This window comes from Podarcis bocagei (genome assembly GCF_964188305.1).
Source record: "Podarcis bocagei genome assembly, chromosome: 7".
In the NCBI taxonomy this organism is placed as follows: domain Eukaryota; kingdom Metazoa; phylum Chordata; class Lepidosauria; order Squamata; family Lacertidae; genus Podarcis; species Podarcis bocagei.
Genome location: NC_138132.1, coordinates 39,443,563 through 39,465,434, shown reverse-complemented (window position 1 = coordinate 39,465,434; position 21,872 = coordinate 39,443,563). Strand labels below are relative to the sequence as shown.

Sequence of the window (21,872 nt, the reverse complement as noted above, 5' to 3'; positions counted from 1 at the left end):
TAGGAAAAAATGTTTATCTTTTGAAATGGAAAATTTGGGATCTTAGAAGATGCCACAACAAAGTTTTGGCGTCATGGCATTACAGCAGGGGGACCCATAGCAGCAGTCATTAAAAAAAGAAAGACAAATCTGAGGGAAGGCTCAAAAAACTTTGTGAGCCAGATGTGGCAACCTCCAGTATAAAAGGTTAACCAAGCTAAGGAAAAATCAAAGCTTTCACAAAACTGTGGATTAGACAGTCCAATATTTATTTCTTATTGATATGTGTGAGCTGCCCCATAACTTAGTTTTTTCACCATAATATGTAAGAGTGTTAAGTATTTATTGATCTTAATTATGTTTTTACTAACCTTACTGTACTCTTGTATGTTGTATCCTGCCTTGTTATAAAAGTGTGGATTATAAATACTTGAAGAGATAAATAAATGTTGCCTCAAGAAATGAACCACTATAAATCTGTCCGGGTAATATTAAGCTTCTGAATAGGGCTGGGTGATGTTGGGTTCTCAAAATCGCAGTATATTGCCAGCCAAACATCAAGGTTTGGTGATAAACTGTGATGCTGTAAAAAGCTGCATTGGCCCCAGCCTGCGAGGTGTTGGATGAAACTGCTGCACCTCTCACCATGGGAGCTGAGGCGCTTTCACCTTAGCACCTTGCAGGCTGTGGCCAATACAGCTGGCCACGGTCTGCTGCTGAGCCGGGGGGGGGGGGCAAGTGGAAAGGCTCCTGCACCTAGCTGAGCGAGCCCTGAGTCCCCACCGCTCACACACGACCAGCAGGGGGCCCGGGGTTCCTTGGCCAGGCCCTGCTGGGGGTGGGAGGGCACCTGCCCCCAGCGGAGCCAGCCCCAGTGTCCCTGCCACTCCCGCTAGAGCAGCAAGGACCTTGGGGCTCCTTGGCCAAACTATTGTTTGGTGGCATGGGGGCAGGTGACCTACCTTGAATAGGGCGCAAAGCCACCCTATTCACGCCTTGTGGAAAGGGGCTGCTGGAGAGTGTTGGGCCTGCCAGCAGCATCAAAGAGCCCCTATGCTGCCTTCTACTGGAAGGGTGGGCTTTGTTTTTCTGGGAGGAAAGCCACAGCACACCCTCCCAGACAAGGCAGTCAGACGGTAGCAGGAGCAGGGTCGGGGCTCTCTCAGCTGGAAAGGGCAGGCTTCCCAGCTGAGCAGCCCTGATCCCGCTTCTACTCACCAGGGCAGCTTGTTTCTCCCTCTGCCAGGGCAGAGTGCAATGGAAGTTTCACCAGTGGTATATCGCTGGTGAAACTGCCGCCGCTTAAGTCCCTCTGCCTCCCGCTCTCGGCTAGTTTGTTTCTTCCTCAGTGCACTGGGCACTGCAGGCAGAGGGACTCAAAAACAGTGACTTTCACCAGCAATATACCACTGTGTGAAGATATCATTGCGCTCTCTCCCCCCTCCCCCAATACGCGTCCTGGGCGATATATTGATATATCACCCAGTGCTACTTCTGAACATGGACCTACCTATGAAAACAGCACAACACAGCCAAGTAAACTGAGAAAATATTTTGTTTAAACAATGCAGCATGCTCAGTGCTCAACTTCCACCCATGCCAGTAGGACACATCAGCCACCCAGCCTGCTGGGTCTATAGTCACGTGAGGTAAAGGAGGTGCGGCAACAGCAGGGAATACAGGCAGCTCCCCTGTGCATAGGGGTGAGATTATTATGTTTCTGATTAGTTCCCAGCAAAGGTTGTTGCTTGGAGAGGGGAGTTCCCTCAGTTTTCTATTGGGAGAGGGTGTTGCTTGCTTGGATTCAACATTATGAGAGGTGATGGGCGATCAAGAATGGGGTGGCAAAGAGAAGCAAATGTTTAGTCAAAGCTGGCTTTGTGGGCAAGATGGTGGTGAAGGAATTTAACAGAAGCAGACGGGAGCAAGACAAGCAGTGCTTGCCCCATTATCCTGCTCCACTGTTTTAGACAATTGTGTTTTTTAAAAAATGACAAAACGTTTGCTGTTGTTGCTGAAGTTTGTAAAGTCTGGTGGTAAATAAAATGCTGTTTCCTCTTACATGGCCACCAGACTTTCCTGTTTTACTGATAACTGTCTGGATAAGGTATTTTTGGACATTTGGTATCACTGGGTATTGAGCTATGCTTCAGCCTAGGACTGAAGGCTAGAGAGGTGGTAATCTAAAAAGGTGTGTCTGGTGAGAATGTTGCTATATGGTGTTGGAGATCAGTGTATTCTGCTAGAGTACTAGCAATCAGGTTATCCTAAAAATAGCAATATCTCCCAATTTTTCATTTTTTGTGTAACCTTCAGTATTTTATATAGTATTTTTCGCCCTAGAGGACACACTGTCCCCCCTCCAAAAATGAAGGGGAAATGTGTGTGCATCCTATGGGGCAAATGCAGGCTTTTGCTGAAGCCTGGAGAGTGAGAGGCGTTGGTGCGCACCAACCCCTCTCGCTCTCCAGGCTTCAGGAAGCTATCCGCAAGCCTTGGGAGCCCGGCAGGAGTGCCCGCGGGCTCGCAAGGCTTGCGGGCAGCAGCCTGCAGCCTGAAGCACGGGGCGCGCTCCGGAGCGCGCCCCGTGCTTTGCGCAGATGTCCGCAAGCCTTGGGAGCCCGGCGGGAACTCCCGCAGGGCTCGCAAGGCTTGCGGATAGCAGCCTGTTCTGGGGGCTGGGGAAGCTCGGGTTTCCCCCGCCCCAGCCCTGCGGCTGGGGGGGGGGGGAATAAATTTTTATTTATTTATTTCCCCCCCCAAAAAAATGAGGTGCGCCCTATGGGCCAGTGCGCCCTATAGGGATAAAAATATGGTAAGTAATTACTGGTGTTTAACATTGCCTCTTTCCAGTTTATGACTGGATGCTGCCTTTCAAGCAAGTTGTGCATCTAGTCTCACCAATTATTTTACAGGCCACATTTCTCAATTACATAAAGAGCTTGCATCGAAGTCCACTGAACTCACTACATGCTGATGGTCAAGTCTTAAGATCTGAGCTCAAGTCTTAAGATGTGAGATCTAGGTATGGACTGACCTCATTTTCCTCCAGGTGCTTATAATTTATTTGGCAATCTGATGTAACCTACAGTGGTACCTCGCAAGACGAATGCCTCGCAAGACAAAAAACTCACTAGACGAAAGGGTTTTTTGTTTTTTGAGCTGCTTCGCAAGACGATTTTCCCTATGGGCTTGCTTCGCAAGACGGAAACGTCTTGCAAGTTTGTTTCCTTTTTCTTAACACCGTTAATACAGTTGCGACTTGACTTCGAGGAGCAACTCATAGAACGCGGTGTGGTAGCCTTTTTTGAGGTTTTTAAAGACTTTGGTGATTTTTGAAGCTTTTCCAAAACTTTCCGGACACCGTGCTTCGCAAGACGAAAAAACTCGCGGAACGAATTAATTTCGTCTTGCGAGGCACCACTGTATTTCCAGCCACTGATCAGCCTAAATTTTCCAATTCCCCTGATCTGCCTGCCTTCCTTTGAAAAAGAGGTGGTCAGGGAATTATCCTTTAAAAAGGAAAGAGAACTGCACTATGCTTACTCATCTTTGCCCTACTCAGTCTAATAACAAGGCAAATTTCTCAGGTTTGCTCTGGCCTTCTGCTCACATTATAGCTACTTTTTGTGAGCACATACTAACAAGAAGCAGCATTTCACCATTACAAAGTTTTGCAGCAGCTTTGCTCTGTACCCACAAGTAAGGTGGGGTGCCATCCAGTTCCTGGTGCCATCTGAGTCTCACAAGGCCTCCCCTTTGCAGCCTTATCAGTGGTGGCAATCTGCTTCTCTCTCTCTCTCTCTCTCCCCCACAGTGCCCAACAATATGTCACTCTGGGGAATTGTGCGAATGTCAAAATGGCAGCTTCCTATCTACCCACTGGGGCTGTGAGGTGCCCCAGCTCAGTCCTCTTGAGGCAGTGTGGCTTCAGCAGATGCCCAGCCATGCCCAGGTACTGCTACCAGTACATCCCCACTACTTAGCCTTCAACATTAAGACCTGGTAGCCTTGGCTGAAACTTGTCATTGCCATCTTCTCTTGTCACATGTGACCGAGTGTTCCTGAATAAGGTTTCATCTGTGCATAACCCTTATGTGGTAAGAGTGCAGCACAAATCATACCTACCTTCCCTCCTTCCAACGATTTAGGTCAAACACTGCAGTATAAAGCACGTCCACTAGTCCCAAAGTCTTCTCTGGATCCAGGCTTCTCTGCAGCAGAGACATTGTTGCAGGATCTTCTTTCAGGCACCTAAGGAAACAATTTTTAATAACAAATCTCCTGTCAACAACACTCACTTTCATACCAAAAAATTATGTCCCTATTTATTTGTTTATTTAAAGCTTGCCCGAGTTTTCCGAAGTAGTTAGTCATAATTACCATGTTGATGGGACTTGAACCACAATTCTGGAACCTTCTAAACTGATTTGTGGTGCATATGCTTCTTTGTTTTCAATCTGTGCTGTATCCACAACGACCTATTCAAGAAGAAAAAAGCAGTAAACGATAGAGTAAGACGTCACTCCCTAAAACTAGCGAAAGCACCACCCCACTGCTACAGGGGCTGGACATCAGTCTACTGCATTCAACCACTAGGCAAGCAAGAGGGGCACGTGTAGGGAATTTTAATTGGGGTGCGTGGGCGTAGAAGAATCGTTTCACATTTACTCTGATAAATCCTACAGTGTAACATCTGAAAAGGCCACTGTTAACTAAAAAGAGGAAGGCTTATCTAAAGATTTTTCAGCTGCACATGATCTGGGCCTTTCCTTTTGTCCTCCTTTTGGGAGGCTGCAACTACTTGATATCTAGTAAACCATTTTATAGTTCTACCCTCTCAATTTACTACCTATGATTATAAAACAAGTTTTCACAATAAGATTATCCTGCATTCTATCTGGACAGTTAAGGTGCTGCAAAATTTGGATGTTCTAAAAAGGAACAGCTTCCTTGCTATCAGCATAGGACAGGAAGACTGAGGTCTCATAAAGAACAATAGAGAAATGCCGAGTTCAGAAGTCCTATTCTATGATCTAGTGGAAACACTGCCTGCACAATGCCCATACATTTAAAGGCTCTCCTCCATACCCAATGAAGCCTTGAAATCTTAAAGTTCAATTGTGGGAGTGTATATATCAGTGGTATTTATTTTCCATATTTTCAGGTAGTTATATACCACTCAATATTCAGGATTTCTAAGTGGCGTTGTAGTATATGCCAACAGCATTTCAACGGATGAGGAAGCACGTTACCAACTCCTTGTATTTCATTTATCTAAACAAGCTAATCTCACAGTACAGCCATTTCTCACGCCCAGCCTGGGAAATGACTCCCGACTTCCATTGTTCTGGCTTTACAGATGTTTCCTCCATAACACCCACCTAGAGGACAATCTAAACAACGGAAGATAATGTCTCATCGGTACACCAAATTAGAAGCAATGCAAGTAGAACATAAACATGCAGATATCACTGCTTCTATCCAGCAAAAAAGAGGAGTTTGTGGCAGTTTCTGTCCATCTAATTGAAGTCCCTGCTCTAGTCACATTATCACACGACTTGGGCCAACATCACATATCAAAAATGTGAATGAGAAGACTGATGGCAAGAGCAGATTTCTTAAGATTCTGCACAGGCAGTGTTTTCAAAATGGGAAATTCCAGTTTAAAAGAAATCATAATTGTTGCACAGTACAAGACCACAAAATAGCAGCAGCAGCAGCAGCTCTATTTGGGGGGCCAATTCCTTGACTTCCCATCAACATGGATTTCTTCTCAGAAAGACAGCAAAAGAACACACTGCAATGATTTCTGCAGGTGAAGCAGCTAACTTTCTTGGCTTGATACCCCTGGAGGCAAACCACCCCTTACCCCCGCTACTACAACTAAGGCCCTACTTGCACTTATTCCTTCTTTTCAGCCAAGCACTGGTACTTCTCGTTTTCTTCTGCACAAAGGCAACAATTTCAAATCTCAAACACTTGTTTTATTGCTTATGTTATACCTTCCTCCAAGGAGCTCTGAGTGGCATTTCCCCTCTGAATCTAAACCTAACACTCCAGTTGCTACAACAACTCAGCTCTTGGTTACAGTGACCAGAGTTACTTTGAGACTGAGCAGACAAAGAAAAACTACCCAAACCTTGCAATGCCTCTTATTCATTGGAGTCAAGGATCTTGTGCGATAAGGTAGATGGAGATAGTGATTCATGTGATTCCACACAGGCAAATATGCAAACAATGAACTTCAGGTTGGGAATATTTTACTCTGTGGAATATAAGTTCCCCAAAACAAAAGGGATCACGGAGAAGCTGGTCAATTAATAGCATCATCTTATATACAAATATTGAGTGTGGATCTGTATGGAGCCAAATCTGCACCATCCATGCACACGTAGAAGGAATCAGCAGGCTGGGGCAAACCCCAAGGTTTGTAGAGGTACTATTGGGGATGGGGATGAAAAACGCCAAACGTGAGTTGGTTGTGCTCAGTGGCCATGGGATACTGACCATTAGGAGGAAGAAAACAGATGTGGAAGGAGGGGGTATGGAATGGGGTATCCTGGAAAAGGACACAGGTGACTGACTGGCATACAAAACAAAGCACTCTACACTGCAACTATCAGCTACAGGTTCCAACATATAGACGATGACCCATATGTTTTTTCAGAACTAAATTATATTTGCCGTATGTCAGCTGTCCCCTTCTTTTTACTCTCCTCACATAGCTGTTCAGCCTGACTCCCTTGCCTCAGAAGACCTTCTGCCTGGAAACCGCTAGCAAAGGAAGATGGTTTCCATCCATGAGCTGAGTATGCTCCAACTGCTCAGTACCATTACCTGGCTCTAGAGGTCCTCAATGGGAGCTGCCACCTTGCAACTACCTGCTGCCAGCAAAGGAGACATGCCCCCTTCACCATAATGGGCTGAGTGAGCTCTAGGTGCTTGACCCGACTGCCTTGCCTCAGAGCACCAAAACAGACTCACTACCTGGCAGCACCAGAAAAGACCAAGGATGAGGGCAGGAAAGACTGCCTGAACAATCTTGGCACCAAATCGATAAACACACTATTTTGTTTCTTAAATTATGCTTGAACGAGATTATATTGGGCAAATATTTTGGAAGCTGCCCTGAGATATCCTTGGAGCTGTAGAGAACGATTTGCGCTTGTGCGCTCATGGCTACTTACCAGCCCAGCTTGGCCAAACAACAACTGCACAGCCGTTTTACATGCGCCCCGCCATGTAGAAGGGCAAACTTGGTTCAGCACTTCAGTCACAGGAGAGTCATCCCTTGGGGTCACTCCATTATGGCAGCCAGCTTCTTTAATTAGTTGTATCATCGTGTGCTGCAAAAACAAGAACACAAAACAAGATTGCTATGCAGGAAGCAAGCAAGTCATGATACCCTTTCCCCACTCCCCCCACCATGCATGCAGGCACTTTGGTAATTAAGCCATATATAAACACCTTACATAAATACCGATGAGTGCAGTTATTACTTAAATCAGTGTTCCAATTATGATGGTCCAAGCCCAACACTTTCCCCTGTGCCTGCTGTTTCCAGTGGTCACCAGCACCCTCATTCCAATGGTGATGTCTCTGTTTCACACTATATCTGTGTAGATTCCCTGAATTCAGGAGGAAACACACAGCAACCAGGGCTGGGGTTCCAATGGCTTATTAGAAGTAGCATGAGAATATGTGGAATGATCATAAAGGGGAGGCTGCTGAAGAAGAGAGGCGGGGGTTATCAGAGCTATTATTACAAAGAGTGCTGTGGCACTCTGGGTTTTTTTTTTTAATTATAGAATAGGTTTTCATGGTTTATTGTCCACTTCATAGGATGTATGGATTTTCAAATATGGATGGTACGTGCCACATATTGGAGAATGGAGGCTTAGATGTTCACAGTGTTAAAATACGTATGTGTATTTTAAAAACTTCATATGAGAACCAAATAAAGTCTTAACCCAACTACCACCTTGCTCAAGAATTTCAGAGTTGAAGGCAACACACTCTGGCCACTGCCATTGGCCTAGGCCCTTGGGAGGTTGCTTCTCTGCAACTCCCAGAAAGGACATCATTATAAGGGGGAGAGTAGCCTGGTCTCATCCAGTGCGGAGAAAAAGTTTGTGTCTTCCTCCCTGTCAGACAAAATCTCCGGGTCCCGCTGCCAATTGTCCTGGGACTGCAGAAGCAAATGGAAAGGACACTCTGGTCCCAACCATCGGCCAAAGGAACAAGAGTCACCAACTGCTATTCAAGAGAAGAAGAACAAGGGAAGGTCATCCTGGCCCCAGCTGGATTATAAATAGCTCACCCACTTCCTTCTGGCCTTAAAGAACTGGCCTCCCTCCTACACTATCTCTTCACTTCCCTTCCATTGAGTGTGCCTTTGTAAGCCCAATAAGATATCCCAGCTCTTTTTAAAACCAATATAAGTCATTTTGGAAGACAACTGTCTGAAAAGAGGGATAAAATGATAGTAAAAAAAAAAATATTAAAAAAATTATCCAGACGTGATGCAAAAGATACAAAATTAGGACAATCCTATTTGAAGCTAACTTTTTATGAAACAATTCACCATGCTGAAGGTTCAAAACATATCTTTGCAGGAAACCTCTTGCGCCAAATAGTGGCCCAAATCCTCTATCATGAATCACAGTTCCCTTTTTTCAAGCCACTGAGCTGTGGCCGATTTCTTTCCATACTAAACCAGACCAATCCATTCCATACACTGCAAAAAAATGTGGCTGACAAAGAACTAGATGCTCTGGAACAGGTAACTCCAGTGCAGCAAGACTGTGCCAACATCATCATCATAGTTACAGCAGCTTTGAACTTTGCAAGGAGAGACTTTGCTCTTGGTTGTGGCCATATGTGAGGATCTGTCTTCTGTCTCTCTTCACCTCTTCAGACAGAAGTGAGGAGGCACTTCATGACAAGCAGAGTCAACATGTATACAGTCATACCTCATGTTATGTCCGCTTCAGGTTACGTTCTTTCAGGTTACATCCAGCAGCGACCCGGAAGTACCGGAAAGGGCTACTTCTGGGTTTTGCCACTCACGTGTGCACAGAAACGCAAAATGACATTACGCGCATGCACAGAAGCGCTGCGGGTTGCGCTCTTTTCATGTTGCGAACGGGCCTCCGGAACGGATCCCGTTCGCAACCAGAGGTACCACTGTACACAAAACAAGCCAGCATGTGGAGGGGAAGGAGGAGCATTTAAGAAAACTGCCTCTAACTTTTGGAGAATGCTACCAGTAAGCTTTAATGAAACAAGACACAAAGCAGAAAAGATGCATCACCAGGGCTGTTAGTCCCTTCAGCCAGAAGGGCTACAATTAGCTGAATGTGACCATTAACTTTTGGAACACAGTTTCGCTTGCAATCCAGTATCTTTTAAATACCAAAACACTAAATATTTACTGAATAAACTTGCTAAAGTGGGACAAGGTTTAAAATGCTTGCTTTGATATAATTTATCAACACGGAGCTTGCTACCAACAAAGAAAATATTACTGGGTTTGATACAGATTTGGGGTACTTACCGTTTTGAGCTTCAGGTTATCTGCCGCCGACTCATTAAAGGATATTCCTTTTAGGAAGTGGGCACCTATCTGAACAGGAACTGTGGGGAGCTCACACTGAATGGGTTGAGAAGGGGTCTGTCTCCGGCCAGTCTGCTGGGCTTCAGCATCACTGCAACACCCCTTTTGAGACAGAACACCAAAGCAATGTGTCAGGGAGAAATCCATATGCAAGCAATTCAGCTTTATCTACAGTAAACATCTTTGCTGGAAAAAGATTGGGGGAGGGTGTTTACCTGCAAACTGGCTTCAATAGATTTTGGGTTCAAGTGGAAGCCAGCCTTCATCGCATATTCACAGTGACCCAAACTTTCCAATGCAGCTTTATATGCCTGAAATTAAATAGATATATGTTTAACGCATCACATACCTGAATTTAAAACAACCACCATCCAATATCATCACAAAACCTTGCTAACCTAAAAGAGAAAATAACATCTTCCCCATGATCAATCACACCCTCCCTTAACTGAGGGGGCAGCTAAAGCTTCCAGAATGTCAGCAGTCTCTGCTGTTGGCACAGAAGCTCTCATTAAAAAGGACTTGCTCAGCAGCAACCCTACTTAAGTCCTCAGACTGCCCTACATATTTTATTCCATACTCACCCAAATGGTGATATAAAGATATAACTAACCTGCAAAGCACTGTCTATTTTCAAGTTCAATTCTTTTAGCTGGTGCTCAGGAATTGCCACACTCTGGGAGCAGAAGAGTTGCTGGACCTCGATTCCAGCCAAACAGCCATCACAACCCCTTTCTCGTAGCCGTGATGTGGCCTTCAAAGAGGACACAAAAATGGATAAGACAAAATAGCAGTGGCTCAAAAGTGGCAAAATAAACTTTTGAGCCCCACGGTCACTATGGTGAAAGCAAACAGGAAGGGAAGTGGGTTACTTAATCTAGCTTCAGAATTTAGTTAAACTTCTCAATTTAATCATCAGATTTGTATGACTGATTTTTCATTGCAGGGGGAGATGCATCAGGGGGACTGCAATCTTTTAAACAAACTCGTTAACAAACCCTCATTATGGTAGCCAGCACTACTGTCGAGGTGGGAGGGAGAACTTTGTGTGTGGATTACTTTAATTAAATTAACAAATAATTACAGATACCAACACATTAAAAATACATATAAATGTTAAGATGAGTGTAAGCTGGGAATTATGCATGAAGGTAAAAGAATGTACAAAATTCAACCAATATATGCGCATTCCCTAATGCAGCTAGAGATACCACTTGCCTTTACGGAGTACATTATACTCCCAACCTCATGGTGGCTTGCTGGAACCTCTAGCTTATCGTTCTGTGGCCAAAGGCCTGATTTTCTGTAGAATTCTTCTGTCTTTTGGTAGTTTTAGAAACCAAAAGATTACTAACACACAAGCTGCAAGTTACCACCACTATGAAAAGTAAAGCCACTTTGCCAGAACTAAATGTATGTTACCATTTTATGTAATCCTTGAGGTTTTTTTAAAGCTGCTTTGAGGTTTTTTCTTACAATCAAGCAGTATACATTTCTTATGAAATATAAATGAATAGGCTATGCTTGGGAGCTACCTAGCAGCACCTGGGTGGAGACAGAACACTGAATTTTGGACTGTTAACCAGATCCAGCAACACAACAATTACATCTTTACCTCAGCCGCTCCTCTCCATGACCGCACAGCTTCTTCTAGCTCAATTGTGGGACTTGCACTGGATGTCTCAGCCATATTAGAATTCTTTCTTTCCTGAGATACAGCTTCCGTAAAACATGAATGAGCCACTGGTTGGACCTTCTGCAATGCTTGGGATAAAAACTGAAAATGAACCTGCATCACTGTCAAGAAACATCGTCCAAGTACCTATGAAAATGAAAAAACAAAAACAAAAGGATATTATTCCATTCAGTTATTTGTAAGTGTGTTCTGGTGTTTGAACTAAATTTTCCGATGTGGAAATATATGATTGACATTCATACAAATACATTATTACCCTACATCTAATCTAAAAATTAATAAAAGCACAAAATGAAGCACTGGTTACTTACACTGAAGGCTCCATCCTGTGTGGCATATTGAGGGATCTAACTGAGTTGCCACTCCTCCCACACAATGACCTAAGTTAATCATGTCCATTAATTTCAATGGGTCTACTCTGAGTAGAACTTAGTTGGCTACAACCCAGTATTTTGAGGATTCTGTGGTTAAATGCACTAGACACAATAACTGCAGTAAAGTACATTTGCTTGCCTCATAGCCGTTCAGTCAGGTTATAAGAGAGGGAGACATGGGCCTCCACAGCCCCTTCCATCTAAAAGACCAGTAAATTACAGTTCTCTGTAACTAAGAGCTTGTTTCCCCACCCCTACCAATTCCTTTTCCTTTTGTGCGTTTTAGATTGTATACCCAAGGACAGAGACTGTATTATCACTGATAACTGTAACTTGCTCTGCAGCCTGTTTCAGCTGAAGAGGGGGATAAAAATGCTTTAAATAAATTTAAATAAGTATTTCAATAAGGCAAATAGATATACGACTTCTTTTTAGAATACGTTTCCCCTTTTAATAAATTCATTTACTGGCTGAGTTGGTCAAAATGCTAACAGCTAATTCTACTTAAGCAGAACTGCTGGTGGTAGTGGCTCCCCCTCCCTGCCCATTCCATCTAGTCTCCCTTCAACATTCCTTTATGATTCGATCATTTCCCCTCTTTGTACAAAGTTTAAACTGAACAGTTTAGGTATGCCGACTGGCCTCTCCAGTGCAGTTTCCTTATTTTAAGAAGTATTCAGCTAGCATACACACACACACACACACACACACACACACACGTTAAAATTTTTTTGCAATGGTTAAGCCTGTCAATATGATTCTTATGGAAAGAATGACACTCTGATTCTGGGTTCTTACAGAATTCAGTTTATTTAGGCCAAGGGCTACTTGTCTCAAATTATTAGTAAAGCTTATTTTAAAAGTTGAAACTGATGAGACTCCAGAGCACATTCCAACAGAAAAGCTCCTTTCTTCTGGGGGCCACTGGTTAAGGCAAACAGCAAGAACACATTTTGCAGTACTGCAGACTATTTTGCAAGATTGCAGAAAGTACAACTCTAAAAAGTGATACAAATACAAATCTACTGTGTTGGTTCCCTTTCTAAAACATTATAACTAAAGGCGGGGGGGGGGTGTGGCAGCGGTGGTGTAGACTGGTATGGCTTAAGAGCCAGCCTCTGTGCTCACCATCCACACCTAACACAGGTGAAGGGAGTTGTTCTCACATTTACACAAAAGCCTGGATAACATAATCAACAAATGGAAGAAATTGCTGCTGCTTCTCACCTCCACCAAACTGCAGCACAAGCAAGAACTCAGGGGCAGGGATGTAGGGCTAGGAGTCTCCCCTGTCTAAAATGTTGGGAAGCTGCTCTCAGTATGTAGTAGAATACTGAGCTAAATGCAATGGTCTGACTCAGTACCAGGCAGATTTCTGTGTTCCTGTGCTGCTGAACAAAGCAGATTTGTGGACACCAGCTAAAGTGTTCATTGAGTGTTTTATAATGTAACAATATAGAACTAGGATTCTCTCTGCTTCTTTTCCATCTCAGGGCCAATTTTATTATCTGTTACACAATCTGAATTGTGACACATGTGTGTTCACATACATTTTTGGCTCCATATGTAAGCAATGGATGTATCCTGGGGCCTGGATTCCTGCAGCATACTGGTATAGTGCTTGCCTCAAACTTTGTGCTGTGCATTCTGGGAACAGGCAGTATTGATACTGTGTACCTGGAAATTTTATAACATGTCATGCAGCCCCAATTTAAAAAGACAACCCAGTAAGGGCTTTTGAATGTCATCATCTTGCTTACAACATGCTACCAAGAGAAAATAATAGGGAAGTAGGTGAACACTCTTGGGGGCAGCGTTAGACATCATGCAGGTCAGAAGCATGAATGACTTGCACTCGTGACTGTCATTCAAAGCTGCAAGATGCACGTCTCCCCGTATTTTGCAACACTACTTTCCCCCTCCAGGGGGGTGGAGACAGACAGGGACGGAAAGAAAATCATACACATCTCCAGGCTTTGGACAAGTCATGGAAATGTTGTGATACACGTGAGTACAAATGAGATATTTCTGCCTCATGCCACATTGAAATACACCCTAAGAAACAACAGAGGCTTACCAGGACAAAAACTGCTTTTAACAGTGTTTATCACTTCTCTCTAGTTGAGAAATGAGTGTGTCAATGTGGTGACCGGAGTGCTGAAGACCCATATTCAAAACCCCACTCAGACATGAAGCTGTTAGTGAACTCTACAATGTTCTCTAACAGCAAAAGCCCACCATCAGGTGGAAAAACTTGTATGTATATTTAGTTGAGCCAAAAGAATGTCCTGCATCTGACTACTTATGCATGTCCTGTACAGATGGCAAAGTAGCACATGTGACACAAGCAACTGCAGCTATGCAACCAAAATAAAGTGACACCTGTCTTTTTTACTTACTGCAGAAATACTTAAAGGCAAGACGATGTGACAGGAACACACACACAAAACCCCTCAAGATGTAGCTAACAATGGCAATCTTACTGGATAATTCAGCTAAGCTCACTTTCTTAAAAACACAAAATCCTTTTTCAAAACACATCAGCCAGAGCACAAGTCGGCTGATATGGGAGAAAGTGCTCTGAGATATCTAGGTTCAAACTGTTTGGGGCTTTAAAACGAAACACTAGCGCCCTAAATTTGGCTCAGAAGTGGACATGTAGCAAGTGATCCCCTTCTAAAACTTTGCAGATATGATTGGAATGATCTTCCCGAATTAAATTCCTAGCAGCTGTATTCTGAGCTGACTGTTGTTTCTAGGCAGTTTTCAAAGGCTGCCTCCAAAGGCATCCTGGCACCCTACTCTTCTAGAGGATTATGACTATCAATAACAGGTTGAATCCACACACACACACCCGCCCTGAACCAAAAAACCCCACATACCCACAACACCTCTATCTTGTTGGGACTGAGCTGCAGCTTATTAACACTCAATTGCAAATTGTAGACAACAGCTCAGCACTTCCACTACCTCACCTGATTAGGAGAAACACAGCATACTGAAAGCACTCTATTCCAAATTCCCACATGGCTTTCCCCAATGGCTTCATATAGATATCAAACAGCATAGGACAAAGCCAGCCATGCTAACTAGAAACTTCCCAAGGGCATTCAGGAATACATTGGATTCCGTAAGCCTCCAAAAGTGTGTCATGTTCCTGAATCTCTATGCTTGTATTTTTAAACTCATTGCTCCTTTGAATGCCTAAGCTATCCATTAAGTGAATGGACTCTGCAGTACCACAGTTACATTTAGCTATACTCACCATGGTGCTTCAAAGATTACTGTATTTTTTGCTATATAAGACTCACTTTTTCCCTCCTAAAAAGTAAGGGGAAATGTGTGTGCGTCTTATGGGGCGAATGCAGGCTGCGCAACTATCCCAGAAGCCAGAACAGCAAGAGGGATTGCTGCTTTCCCTGCACAGCGATCCCTCTTGCTGTTCTGGCTTCTGGGATTCAGAATGTTTTTTTTTCCTTGTTTTCCTCCTCCAAAAACTAGGTGCGTCTTGTGGTCTGGTGCGTCTTATAGAGCGAAAAATACGGTAGATATCGGTTAAATGGGTTTTTACACCACTCTTCAATAAAGGCTTTCCAATCAGAACACAATAATCAATAGTGGTTTTTGAACGGTACCTGTGCTTATTTTATATACATTTAAGCTGCAATGTAATTCTCAAATACTTTATTTCCCTCTGCACTTACTGTTTACATTTTTCTTTACACCTATGTGCGTGTATACCTTGCCAACAAAAGATCACACTCCAGTCATCTGATGAAGTGGACTCTAGTCCACAGTTGTGTTTAAGATTCCACAAAACACTGTACATTTAAACGGCTGCTTCTCTTGTGTATATGAGGATTTTTTTCTCAGATTATTAAATAAGATATTGCAATATGCCATATCAATTCAATTTTTTGTTTTAAAAATATAAGGCTGTCACTGTCATTTTAAGGCAGCAGGCAGACAATAAGTCAGGTGCAGATGTATAATTAATACTTTTTCTATCTTCACTAAAACAGCACAAAAATGGAATGGGCTCCTCCGGTTGGACATCTATAATACAGTTGAACCTCTGTTTACCTAACCCTCTGGTTACATAAACTTCGGGATGCACACGTGGCAAACTGGAAGTATTTTACTGGGTTTCGCCACACGTGCATGTGCAGAAGCAGTCCTCGGGTTGCAGAAACCTTGGGATCCGACCGGACCTCCGGAACGAATCCTATCCGCAACCAGAGGTACCACTGTATTTGTCCACTGGCTGTGCTCACTGAAGCTGACAGGAAGTGGAGTCCAACAGCATCTGGGAGGACCACATGTTTCCTATCCCTGGCTTAAACCTTCTCTGCAGGTATTGCAGATACCAGGCAATTTAAGGAGGTGGACAGAAAATCAGTGATATCAGTGTTAACTCACCTCAATGTCCTGTAGGCTGAATTCCTTTTGATCTTTAAAGTTCGCTGCTCCAGCACTCAGTTCCATGAGCATTTTTGCTATTTCTGGTTTTATTGCTGCTGTGAGTCGACTTGCTGCTTCCATGACATGTTCCTGCACGTCTTTCAGTTGCATAGCTGCCTTAGAATAGTGCGAGTTCCGAAATACACTGCTGAAAAGATCTGTAAGGAACGCGCTTGCACGGCAAAATACATTGAGTGCATCCAGATATTTGGAGATTCCCTGCTGGATGTCTGCAATTGGAGTCGCATGGTTGCAGCCGCCAGCAGCAGCCGGAGAAATCAGAGGGGATGTTGTGGCTGGAGATGCTAAAGGTGTACTCAGAGTCTTGCCTAGTTCTGGCACTTGATACTGCTGGTGTTGCTGCACCTTTTGCTTGGACCCGCCAAGCAAAAAGCGCCGCTTGTAGTCCATTTTACTTTCTTGTGCACTGCAGCAATACATAAGGAAGTACTTGACCAAAGGTTCCTTGAATTAACAATCCCTCCTCTTGAATTGCTCCCTTAGAAATAGATCTATGTGTAGCAGTAGTAGAGTATGCACATAATTTTCATAGGAGGCATTTCAAAAACAAAAAAGATAGGTAATTTGTGTCAGCAGTGAGAAAGGCAGCAGGTTTACTGTCTTTGTATTATTCAGTGTTCAAATGCAGCACTGCTGCTATTACAAACTATAATTGTAAAAGCTAGCTATGATAGTTTTTTAAAAATACTTTATTTTCCACTTAGCATTCTATTGTGTGCACTCAAGATACAATTTCAAAGCAGGGGGCAAAACAGAACAAAAAACCCAAAACAATCTGTTGCAGTTTTCCTGCCAACACATTTTTGACACCTGACGTTAACATTAATTTACACTGAAGGAACTTAATTTTTTTCAAAGTAATATAATAGTTAGAAACTGCTTCAAATAGTATTAGGAGGGGATGAGCAAAATCACTGTTCAACAGTGACTGTTAACAGAGACGTCTTTCTTTGAAGAACCACTGAGCCTTCACATCAGCAGATCTAACAGCTTCTTGGTTTGACAGAGCCCGTCAGTCAAATCCGTTTGAGTTTCCCATCTTAATACTGAAAAAAAATATGGAAATTTGTTTCCTGGAGACTTTGCAAGTACACATTATTCAGAAAAACTGTTTTGTTTTTATTGCAAGTCTTTCCACCTTTCCTTCCGTGTGCTGAGGTAGTTTCCTTTTAACATTAATGAGTAGTGCTTTCAGGGAGCTTCTCTCGATTGTAGAGCCCAAAGGATGCAGAAATGTATTTAAGGCCTCTAGGTCATTCCTAAGCAGGGGGAAAAACAGGAAAAGATTATAGGTAAGTGAGCTGTTTTATTTAAGTGCTAAGTCCCAACTCTCTGGGAATAATTCTTTGGAAGTAAACTATTATGAACACATCTGAACATGTTTATTTTCTCTGTGCTTTCATGCAGTCCCTTTCACTTACTAACCAATCCATAGCTTACTTATTAAACCATTCATCTACTTGTAATATATGTAGTATATTTAAATGGGATGCTATAATAATGGATGTTAAAACAAAATACTGTACAGTTGTCTGTTGTACTGTTAAGTACACAACCACTGCATAGTTTCAGTCCTACTTGGATGGTCGCTCCCAGAGGGTAATACTTGGGGAGTGCTTTTCAACTCTGTGGAGCCTTCAGTGTGGAGTTTCTCAGGGCTCAAATTTATCCCCGATGCTATTTAACATTTACATGAAAATGCTGAGTGAGGTCATCCAGACCCCAGTGGGCTGTCAGCAATATGTTGATGACACACAACTCTATTACTCCTTACATCTGTGGGTAAAGCAGTGGATGTGCTGAACTGATGTCTTGCCTTGGTAAGGGACTGGATGAAAGCGAACAATTGAAGCTCAACCCAGATAAGATTGAAGTACTGTTGGTGGGTAGTTCCTCAGACCAGATGACAGGGAGGTTGCCTGCTCTAGATGGGGTTACATTCCCTCTGAAGGAGCAGGCATATAGCTTGGGGGTACTCCTGGATCCTCTGCTGTCACTTGAGGAACAGGTGGCCTCGGTGGTTCAGAGAGCCTTCCATCAGCTTCGGCTGGTGTCCCAGCTGCATCCCTATCTGGACCTGGATAGCCTAACTTCTGTTATCTATGCTCTGGTAACTTCTAGGTTGGATTACTGCAACACATTATAACCCTCTGAAGAGGGTTCAAAAGCTTCAGCTAGTGCACAATGCAGCAGCCAGGTTGATCACAGTGACAAGACAATCTGAGCATATTGCACCGACTGCATTGGCTGCCAATTAGTTTCTGGGCCCGATTGAAAGTGCTGGTTTTGACCTATAAATCCTTAAATGGTTCAGGACCGCAATACCTTAAGTACCGTCTCTCCCCATAGAAACCCGTCCCAGACACGGCGTGCATCATTGGAGGCCCTTCTTTGTGTGCCTCCTCCATTTGAGGTCTGGAGGGGAGCAACACGAGAACAGGCCTTTTTTTGCAGTGGCTTCCCTTTGTGGAATGTTCTCCCCAGGGAGGTTCGCCTGGCACCTTCATTATATATTTTTAGGTGCCCAGTAAAAACAATCCTCTTCAAAAAGGCCTTTGGCTTATTAATATTCTACAGCATTTAAAATGTGTCTATGGGAGGGAGGTATTGTGTTGCTGTTTTGTTTTATTTATTTTCATGTTTTTATCCTGTATTTTAGTCTGTGAACCGCCCTGGGATCTTATAAAAAAGTGTGGTATATTAATCAAACAAACAAACAAACAAACAAACAAACAAACAAACAAAACTAACTAACTAAATGAGTAGAATTAGATTAGGGATACAAGGAAGGGTGGAGGTGCTGGTACAGGCCAATATTTGGCCACTGTGATCCAGCAGAATGCTTTATTTATTTACTGAATTTATATCTTGCCCTTCCTCCCAAAGGAGCCCAAGTTGACAAACAGATCCACAATTTAAAAACAAAAACAAAGCAAATACTAGCTTTGAATTTAATTTAATGAATTTATACCCAGCTTTTTGAGAAAATCCTCAATAAAGTGGCTTACAGTATTTTAAAATACAAATCCATTTTCATGCAACCTTTTAACACAGTCAGTACAGTGGATGCTCGGGTTGCGAATGTGATCCATGCAGGATGCACGTTCACAACCCGCATGCGCAACCGCCAAAACCCAGAAGTAACCTGTTCTGGTACTTCTGGGTTTTGGGGGGTCCGTAACCTGAAAAAACGCAACCTGAAGTGTCTGTAACCCGAGGTATGACTGTAATAAATATTAAAATTATCAAAATCAGGATAAAATAAATTAGGCATACCCACCCTAATCAAAAGCTTTTGAAAAAATATAGGCTTTTAAAGCCTTCTTAAATACTGAGAGAAATGGTGCCTTCAGGCTCTTTGTATTTGTTCTCCATAACTTCAGAACCACCATCAGAAGGTCCAATTATCAACCCACATCAGTCTAATTGCCTTTACTGGCAGGCACTAAAGTAAGGAAGCCCTTCTAGATCCTAAGGTATGGGTCAAACAATACAAGATGATGATGTCTCTCTGCAATACACACAGTGTTTTGGAAACAAATTATTTAAGTAGCATGTTTCCCAAAGTAATCACTATAAGAGAACCCCTATTGCAAACTGACAACATTTTGGGATGGCATCGCTTCATAACATCTTTCAACAAATAGCATGTTAACTAAGCATCTCATTACATCACATCATCACAGCTGATCAGTCTAGGGGTTTCTACTATTGTTAATGCATTATCTTAAAAATGAACCAGTTATTTTTATTTCTTCATTTTCATGCAGTTCTTCAGCCCACATATATTTCTGTTTCACATTTACAATTGTTAGCCTTTTATACCAAGCCAACTTCCTCTGATTGTGTTGATGCAAATGGGTTTTTCTGACACTGAGCTACTGTAATAAAATATATGTAACTTGGAATAATTTAGAAAAATCAAACAAAAACACAAATCACAAAAATCTAGAATGCATCACGCAACGTTTGTAGTATTTTCTGCATGTACTTGCAAGGTTAGGAATGAAATAGCAGTAAGTAAATAAATAAAGTATAAATACGAGCATAGCAGTGCTTAATAGGTCTTATCTGCAACGACCACAAACAAAATGCTTAGAAACAACCATACAAAACAGCCAAAAAGTTGGGACAGGACTTATATGCATGTGGCTGTAATAGATAAACTTCATGACAAATATTAAAAGCTGCCAACATGAATCACATCATTACAAGTCAAAAAGGAAGGCATCGACATCAAGGTTTCCCAAATGTGATGAAGAATGCCCATCTATTTGTAAATTATCCTGGGATTTTGTTCAGACAGGATAGCAATCTCTACACAAGATTGCAATTGATCTTCCCCTCTAAATTATATAGCAGATTTGTCAGAGTATTCATTTCAGCTACCTTCAAATCCCTCAATTGTTCTTACATATAAAGTGAACCTTTAGATTTTGCTGTTCAGCAATAATTTTTTTTTGCTGCTAATAATAAATTATAAATAAGTGCTTTATGCTTCACCAAGATGGTTCATTTAGACTTCTACTAAGAACCATTTCCAGGTTTTACTAAATTTAGGCATGCCCTATCCACCATCCCTATTCCATTTCTGGAGATAACAGTGGTACCTCGCAAGACGAATGCCTCGCAAGACGAAAAACGCGCAAGACGAAAGAGTTTTCCGTTTTTTGAGTCGTTCCGCAAGACGAATTTCCCTATGGGCTTGCTTCGCAAGATGAAACGTCTTGCGAGTTCTTGCGAGTTTGTTTCCTTTTTCTTAAAGCCCCTAAGCCGCTAATAGCCGTGCTTCGCAAGACGAAAAAACCGCAAGACGAAGAGACTCGTGTAACGGATTAATTTCGTCTTGCGAGGCACCACTGTATTATCCACCCAGACTGGCTGGGGCAACCCAGTCAGATTGTTGTTGTTACTGCTGCTACTGCAGCAGCAACAACAGACTGCTCTTTCGTTATTATGTACAAGACTCCTCAATATGGAAGATTATGCTGGAGGATACGGACTCTAAACATCTCAGGGCCAAGCCATGATTCAATTCCACAACTTGTCTGCTTGGTGAAAACTGGGTTTTTGTATAAGAAGTTCCAGTTTAAGAAATACACATTACACACAAATATAAAATAAGAAATATACATTACATCACTATATAGAAGGGTCTGGCAACTTCTGTTTCAGTGTATCTGAAGAAGTGTGCATGCACACGAAAGCTCATACCAAGAACTAACTTAGTTGGTCTTTAAGGTGCTACTGGAAGGAATTTTTTTTATTTTATACACAACCTTAACTATTTCTTCTCTGCTAGGACAACAAAGGGTTCTCAAACACTACGACAAAGCAAAATCAACACTTGCTTATCCTCAGCCCAGAAGACAGCAGACACGCATGCCTAGGGTAGGCTTTAAAATTGCCAAAGAAAAGTCTTCTGCGAAGCTAAAAGCCTAAAAAGTCAAGGTTGCTGGGCCACAGCACTGTGTTCTATAACAAGGAGTCAACACAAGGCAAATAAAACCACTGCTTTAGATTTAAATCACAAAGATATAAAACCAAACTTTTCTAATTCGTAGTTTTACTGATAAACTATACATGGTAATTGGGTGCTGTAACAACAAAAACAGATACAATTTCAATCTGACTTGAAGTTTTATAACTGAAAGAATATTTGTGGGCAAGAGAATCTGCTTTGATTTAAGTGCCATGGACAGATCACTATATGCTTAGGTTG

At 42.6% G+C, this 21,872-nt stretch overlaps 1 protein-coding gene across 1 annotated transcript in view; it reads right to left on the bottom strand.

Annotated features, from left to right (window-relative positions):
* The window catches only part of GARRE1 (granule associated Rac and RHOG effector 1), a 57,044-nt gene that overhangs the window by 9,610 nt on the left and 25,562 nt on the right, over positions 1 to 21,872 (bottom strand). The window contains exons 2-9 of the mRNA XM_081203366.1: positions 16,088 to 17,409; positions 11,214 to 11,420; positions 10,212 to 10,352; positions 9,814 to 9,909; positions 9,539 to 9,700; positions 7,170 to 7,328; positions 4,363 to 4,460; positions 4,108 to 4,233 (exon numbers count right to left, since the gene is read on the bottom strand). Of these exons, the coding sequence (XP_081059492.1) occupies positions 4,108 to 4,233; positions 4,363 to 4,460; positions 7,170 to 7,328; positions 9,539 to 9,700; positions 9,814 to 9,909; positions 10,212 to 10,352; positions 11,214 to 11,420; positions 16,088 to 16,570 (1,472 nt within the window). The 5' untranslated portion in view covers positions 16,571 to 17,409. The remainder of the gene's footprint in view (positions 1 to 4,107; positions 4,234 to 4,362; positions 4,461 to 7,169; positions 7,329 to 9,538; positions 9,701 to 9,813; positions 9,910 to 10,211; positions 10,353 to 11,213; positions 11,421 to 16,087; positions 17,410 to 21,872) is intronic.